The sequence below is a fragment of the Macrobrachium nipponense genome, chromosome 20, assembly GCF_015104395.2.
Source record: "Macrobrachium nipponense isolate FS-2020 chromosome 20, ASM1510439v2, whole genome shotgun sequence".
Classification (NCBI taxonomy): Eukaryota; Metazoa; Arthropoda; class Malacostraca; order Decapoda; family Palaemonidae; genus Macrobrachium; species Macrobrachium nipponense.
This window is the reverse complement of record NC_061089.1, coordinates 71,040,355-71,047,854: the sequence shown is the minus strand read 5'-3', so window position 1 is coordinate 71,047,854 and position 7,500 is coordinate 71,040,355. Positions and strand designations below refer to the sequence as shown.

Sequence of the window (7,500 nt, the reverse complement as noted above, 5' to 3'; positions counted from 1 at the left end):
ATCGTTTTCTCCTAAATCATTCACTGTTCAGTATTTTAACGTCAAAAGTTGTAATAAAACCAAGTTACCTGTTGTCAATAAAAGGGCATTTTTTTAAATAGTCTAAATATCATCCTTCATCGCCCTCTCACAGAGAAACTCCAATGTATACAGTATATTAGGTATTCATGGAAATTTCTCCCAAACCAGTTACTGTAATGGTATAACCAGGCTAACATAAACCTACCTTAATCATGGAGCTGTTGCAAGAATTACGAGTTCGGGCAATAGCACTGAACTCCAATTTCTGTCACTTCCCATGAAGCAGTCTTTATTGCAAATGGGCTCTTGTGAGCAGGCTGGTCTTCCATTTCACTTTACGTCTAAAGGGGGAATTTATGTGAATGATCTCTGTGCAAGAGGTGTCTCGTTCTCATTAAAGATTGATTTGTCTTCGCCCAGCTCCGTGTAATTTGTATCTTGAAAATTTGTGTATGTGTAATTTGTATATTGCAAATTTTAAACGATAAATATTCATGTGATCTGTGTATAAATCTTCACAATTTGTATATTGCACATTTTAAACAGTTTATAAATATTTACTTTTAGTAATTTCATTCAATAACTACTTTTTAGTCTATGATATCGTTCGTTCGTCTAGTAAATAATACACCGTTTGAGCGTTCTTCAAGTCACTAAGGAGGTTCTTGAGATGAAATAATTCGTTGGGAGCACTGGAGAATATTCAGTATTCAATTTTGATTAAGACAAAGATCACGTGGTGTACCAAAATAATATATGTATAATTTTGTATGTACTTTTGTTAATCCTATAATTATTTTGTATTTATTTACCTTCTGCAGGAATGTGTTGATATAATTTTGTATGTACTTTTGTTAATCCCATAATTATTTTGTACTTATTTACCTTCTGCAGGAATGTGTTGATACTAGGGGAGGTAGCCAAGATAACTCAAGTGGGATCAGCTTTACCCAGGTATTCTGGGGACTATTGGCGTTCTCCTGATGGAAGAGGCCCTGCCCCTCTCCGGTGGATCAGCCCTGAAGCACTTTGCCAGGTAAAGGAAATGAGGTTTTTCTGAGCAATATCTCCTCGGAGTATTTGGTATGCATAGGGAAAAAAATTTTTCTTCAGGAAGAGCATTTCTTTTAGCCTGTATAGAGTAACGATTTTTTTTTTTTCTTTTTACCGTAAGGGAGTTTACCAATGCATATAAACACTTGCCAGTTACTCCACTGTAAATTAATGTATGATATGGACTTCATTCAGGACGCGTTTACTTATGAAAATGGCATGTGGTCTTGCTTACGTAATAGCCCAATCAATGTGGTCTTGCTTATGTAATAGCCCAATCAATGTGGTCTTGCTTACGTAATAGCCCAATCAATGTGGTCTTGCTTAACGTCCAATAGTCCCAATCAATGTGGTCTTGTTTACGTAATAGCCCAATCACACTATATAGTTCAGTTTTGCTTTCTCTGCAATTCCATCTCTCGTTCAAAAGGTTTTTCATTAAAAATGTCTAGCATTTGGGTTCTGGTTAGATGTAAACAACTAATTTATAGTCTGTTTTATTAAATGTTAAATATAACTTTTTACATAGTGAGGTTAGGTAGCCAGAGGAAATTCCATTAAATGTGGACGACCACATTGACCACAAAGGAGGAAAGCTCTTGTTGAAAGTGCAATATATATTTTAGTTAGCTGTATTAATATTGTTAATTATATTATATTTAATATCTAGAACCAGTAAGCTACCAACTTGATTTCAAGCACCTATTTTTAGGTTAATGAAATAAATTAGCAACATATTTAGGTGGAACAAGCCAGTTCTTTTAATCATAAAATTAAATAAGTTATCTAGGGATTAATTCATGAATGCAGTGGTAGTCTTGATTCGTGCAAGGTAAGCTGTAACAGGTTTGAGCAAAGCTGCAAATACCTTCACTATCAAAATGCCTGTCATGCTATGATAGGGACTTGAGATATTTCGGCCACTCAAGTACTGTTGTTCTACTTGGAAATCATCTTTGCTGTTCTTATCTTCATCTGTCTTCCCTGTCTCCTAGGTAAGGTAACTGTTCCAGTTTCTGTAGTATGGGGTGACTAAAGGCCAGCCAGATAACCTGTCGGTCACGACAAGGAATGAAATCCTCTGACAGACAAACTTAAGAGCCTAGTAGGGTGGTCATCATTTTGAAGAGGTTCCTACTGAGGCAGGGTTGTAAAATCCAGCAAGGCTCGCAAGCTTGAATGTACTTGTGATGACAAGAGTAGATTCCTAGCCAATAAACAGTCTGTCGTGCCTGTCGACTTGTGGTGTCTATTCCTCTGTGACTGTTATGGGGCTGTAAGAGTGCAGCGGCAAAAGGCGGCAGGAACTACATTACTTGCTCGATAAAGTACAAGTTTACCATTGACTGAGAGGCTATCCCATAGTTTCCAGAATGGGAACAACGAATAATTACATTTGGTAAGAAATGTTTGCAGTCTCAAAGACAGATGTATGATGGGTCAACCCTCACTGAAGCATGAAGATCTTGAATAATCCTGTCAGTATTCTGGGGTGAGGCATAGTCTCCTTGGGCTACTGCATGAGTGGTGGTGGCAATGGTTCTGGTGTATGGACTGCCCTCAACACAGTTGGTTTTGTCCTTTGGTGCGAGCTGGCCAATGGGGGAATGCCACCACATCACATGGCTGTGAACAGACACTGAGGTTTTTTCTTCAAACATTGCAAACAGGGATTCTCGACCATAACCAGAGTGTAACAGTTAGATCAGCGTAGTAAAATGTTGGCAGCCTTTCACGTACAGTTTGCATTTAGACGTAGTCCAGATAACAGGCAACGCCTTCAACTCAATTGTGGCATAGCGTGACTTGGCATCTGCAAGGACACAAGACCCACACGGCTAAGTGGAGTCTTCCATTACTATGGTCCTGTAGAAGGGCATATCCAAGTTTGTCGAGTCAGATTGGTGGGCTAGACAGTGAAGACTTCTCTGCAAAATGTTCCGTCCTGATCTGTGGTCCATACAAATTCATGCTTGGGGGTCTGCATAAGCTTTCTCTTGCATATGGCCAATTGGTTCACTGACCCCATGAATGAACGAAAATTCATCAGGGTAGGGAAGTCCTCGTTGTTGCTGCTTTATTGGGGTCTGCTGAAATGCTGTCTTCGAAGATCTAAAATCTGCAGAAGGTAACGCTGAAGGTGGTGATCACAAACTTGTCCTTGTGAGACAAATGTAAAGCCAAACTTGCAATACCTTGTCAACATCTCGGGGTTTTTAGTGCAGATGGCTGGAGAAATCCTAATCGAACAGCAGGCTGATGTTGACTACCTTGGAAGCAATTCATGACACCTTGCAGAGCCTAATCACCTTGAAGGCAGTAGGCATCTCCTGTGGCAACAACTACCATTTGGACCTCTACAACGCTGAAATAGGCCATAAGGTGTGATGAATGTAGTGAACTTCTGATTCTCCTCTGCAAGTTGCATTTGACAGTACCTGTGCAGGGTATCATCTGCAGTGGCAAAGAACTTGGCCTTCAGATCAACACTGCGGATGACAGGTGGGCTGGGTATTTTACTTGGCTATTGATGGCAAAAGGAACTGCATCTTTCTTAAGATGGATTCACAATTTGGGCCTTTCCATCAGCTTGAGTGGGGCTTCCCTCAGTTCTTCCTTGGAGATCAGCACATCTTTTAACTTGCATAGAGAAATTAGTCTTTGGTTTCATCAGGCTTGGCACCCCCTTGTCTTCTTCCGGCAGCACTTGTCGTATGGACCAGTCTCGCGGGATACCTCTATTCCTTAACTCAATGTCCTTTGTGGGTACAGGTGCTGCAGATGCTGGACACTAACCTGTGGATCAATGAGTGCAGTTGCACAACTGGCATGAAACGCATGATGGTGTGGTAGGGATGGCAACCTTTTCATGTTCCTTATGCCTCCTGTAGTTTGAGAAGGCACACAGCTTAGAGGGCGAAGTGCACGTTGCAGAAGTGGCCTTCCTGGTGTCCTCATAGGTGCGGCATGTCATGCTCATCCTGAGAAAATGGGGAATCCATTGTGAATAATGTTCTGTTTACCTCAACACAGGCTTAGACCATAAATTAACAGAAATGTTCAGTTTCAGTATTTAAGTTCAGGCCATGAAATACTGGCACCAGTTGGTTTTTTAGCACCACCCCCCACTGCACTTATGATATACTGTACATAAAAGCAAATGAAGTCTGTTGCAGAGAAAAAAGTGGATTGGAGTATGATTTTCTGTGGGATTCCTTAACTTCTTCCCGTGCCTTGTAGGTTAGGATGAGATGTTTAACAAGCTCATTCTTCGCTGTCTCCTGTAACTTCTTCCTTTAATACCCTAGTGCGCCATGTTGGTTAGGACGAGACGCGTGAAACACGCACATCTGAAATGTAGGTTCTGTTAGTTCAAGTTAGAATGCAACAAGGACAATATACGTAAGCAACGCAACTCAAGAGTGGAAGAGGCATACTGTTAGGCATTGGATTTGAATATGTTTGGTTACCACTCATCAATACACAATGTCATTTATATGGGATGCGAGAAAGTGTTATTGTATGACAAATACATGATACAAATAGATTATAGTATCTACAGTGCAGACCTGGTTTGAGAGAAATTTCCCAGTTAATCAGTCCTTAGAAGAGCTTATCTGCCAAAAGCGGTCATAGGAGAATCTTATGGGACATATGGTACCAAAAGATGTATCAACTTTTCCCCAAGGTCTTTAATCAAAATGCTCCTGACCAACGATTCTGGATAAGTAAAATAAGATGTTTGCTAGGAGATTATACCAACTCATTTAGTTTCCTAGATACAATCCTCCTAAATTCTTACAAACCAGAGAGAGGCTTACCCAAGATGAGTTTGCCCTTCTGAAGGGAAGATGCTCATTCCACTTGGAGTAATAGTTCTACTCTTTCTCCCTTTCTTTGTGAACTATTGAGCAGCAACTTATTTAAGAATCACTTAATGTATTTTATTGCAGGTTTTATAAAAATAAAAATTCTGAAAATGAGAAACGGGGCACTAATGTTAATACACCCACCTTAGTCACCCACAGCCGACTTTATAGGAGCCCAATTTCTTAAACTTACATTTTCCTTTATAAATAACATGTTTTTATATCCCTGAAAAAACAATAAATGGGTTAGACAAAGTATATTCAGTTTCAAAAATAAAAACCATCACAAGTGTTTCAGAGCCTATTTTTTTCTTTTACCTTTTAGGGAGCATTTAGCAGCAGCAGTGACGTGTGGTCTTATGGTGTCACCCTGTGGGAGATCCTGACGCTTGCCCGTCGACCTCCACATCAACACATGTCTCATGACCTCCTCTTCCATGCCCTTTTGGCCACACACAACCAGCAGGTTCAGTCACAAATACGCCCGTCTTCCCCAGTTAGTGAAACATACGCAACGCCACAGGTCAGTTGGAAGCATTTTTCTTCTTATCTGTAGTAACAAAGAAGTTTTACTACCTATTGTTTTGCTCTTGAACTTCATAAGGGAAACAATCCAAGTTGTTGTTCATTAGTAAAATTATATGATTACCTTTCTTTGGAAAATTGCAGAAAAATGTGAATTAACTAGTGTCAATTCATAACTATAATTTAAAAATTGCAGACAGATGTGAAATTACTAAAGAGCATCACAATTCATAACTAATATTTCAGCATGACTTGCCCTGTGCACTGAAATGACAGTGTAAGGTTCAATATCATTCTTGATCGAGGAAGTTTTCTAATAGATCGTGTTTCATCTTTCAGTTGGTGTTGATGGCTCCCACGTGGTGTCCACGTGAAATTCAGGATGTCATGACTGCATGTTGGCGCCCACAACCAGATCAAAGGCCTTCGTTCGGCACTATCCAGAATATCCTTGACGCCTACCTCAGTGCCCACAAGTAAAATGGAGCAGTGATCGCATCCTTTTTTTTCATTGCTACAAAGTGAATTTGAAGCGATGTGGGTTCAGCTCCTTGTTATCCATCATACGATACCTCATCGCCTCAATTATCAGGAGTATCATCTTTACGTTGGTTTATTTTCTTTGTTTTCTCGCAGGGTGCCTCTTTCAATTTTATTTGTAGAGGTTGTGTTGTTGCCAGGTGCTGATTTCTTTTTCTGCCTTTTATTAAGCCTGCAATTGGAAAAATAGATGAGGGATTGCCACAGTCTGGTTGCTTCAGAAGACATGATAGACAACATTTGAGTGATAACTTGTGTAGTGTAGTGAAATGGATTTGATTTTGTTTAATATTAAGAAGCATGGTTTAAAGATTGCCAGCTAGTTGAAACAGTTTCACTAGTGCATAGGAACAGAAATGAGATATTTATTAAATAAGGAAATCTAAAGTAAAATTCGCCTGGTGGAAACAATGTATGAAAAGCAAAGTGTACAGGCTTTTTTTTTTTTTAGTTCTTTGGGAATTGATATTAACACTTTAAAAAGAAGTTAATCTTTTGCTTAGAAGAAAAGCTGATACGTTCATTAGTTTGTTACATATTAAGTTGGTGACACCATCTTACAATTAAAGAAAGAATTACAAGTGATTTTGTGTAAATCGACCCATTGATACACGTTTCGAGGTAGTATGAGAAAATAGACTCGCGCGTCAGAGATTCATTCTTGTGCCTAAATTACACTGTAAGAGAATGTAAGAGATCTTACAGTCCTATCAACCTTTAAACACATGTTGAACCATTTAAGTGTTAATGTACTTCAGTACTTGAAGGAGTACAGCAATTTATATAGGTAATGAACTACGTACCTGAAATTGGAGATTTATATAGTTTGTGTGGTTTTAACACAAGGGAACAACTGTATAAACAATACAAAAAAAGGCGTATGTTACAAAAAGTGGGGGAAAAATGATGATTACTTTCTAACAGCAGTCTTGTGAAAGCGTTAAATATCAAAAACATACATATTTATATATAGTTAAGTGTTAGAACATATCAATGTAGTACTTATGTTTTAAATGTGCATTAAACATATAATAATATCCTATATATTTAGTACTTACACTATCTAGTCAAAACAAAAAAAAGGTTTATGTACCAGTCTTTACAGAGAGAGTACACAGTATTTTTCTTACTGTATTTGTGTGGTTGTTAAGATAAACTTAAATGTAAATATGAAAATTATTTGTATATAAGGAGTCTTCCGTGTTAGCTGTATTTTAGATAAAAACCAAACTTTCCAGTGGACCCGTATTTCAGTTTTTTCTTTTTGCAAAATTCACATGATGTTTTTCACGCAGGTGCAACAACAATTCAGTCAAAAATTTAAGAATATTTTCTGTCGTTTTTCAGTCACAAATTCATCATTCACACAGATTTTATTTGCAATCGAAGCATATTTGCATAATCAAGATGTCGTATGTATATATTTGTTTCTGTATGAGTTCTTATATAGCTCAACTATCAAAAAAGGTAAAACTGGCTTAACACACTTCAC

The 7,500-nt window shown here is 38.3% G+C and overlaps 1 protein-coding gene and 1 long non-coding RNA gene across 2 annotated transcripts in view; one reads left to right on the top strand and one right to left on the bottom strand.

The window, feature by feature from the left end:
• The window catches only part of LOC135194998 (epithelial discoidin domain-containing receptor 1-like), an 83,908-nt gene that overhangs the window by 76,007 nt on the left and 401 nt on the right, over positions 1–7,500 (top strand). Inside the window, exons 10-12 of the mRNA XM_064221269.1 lie at positions 916–1,057; positions 5,269–5,466; positions 5,808–7,500. The exon at positions 5,808–7,500 is cut by the window's right edge and continues 401 nt beyond it. Coding sequence (XP_064077339.1) covers positions 916–1,057; positions 5,269–5,466; positions 5,808–5,948 — 481 coding nt within the window. The 3' untranslated portion in view covers positions 5,949–7,500. The remainder of the gene's footprint in view (positions 1–915; positions 1,058–5,268; positions 5,467–5,807) is intronic.
• LOC135195005 (uncharacterized) lies at positions 1,614–5,394 on the bottom strand. The gene is made up of 3 exons (XR_010310047.1): positions 5,262–5,394; positions 4,225–4,424; positions 1,614–4,055 (listed from the first exon to the last, which is right to left on the bottom strand). It is a non-coding gene; the product is annotated as an uncharacterized LOC135195005 (long non-coding RNA).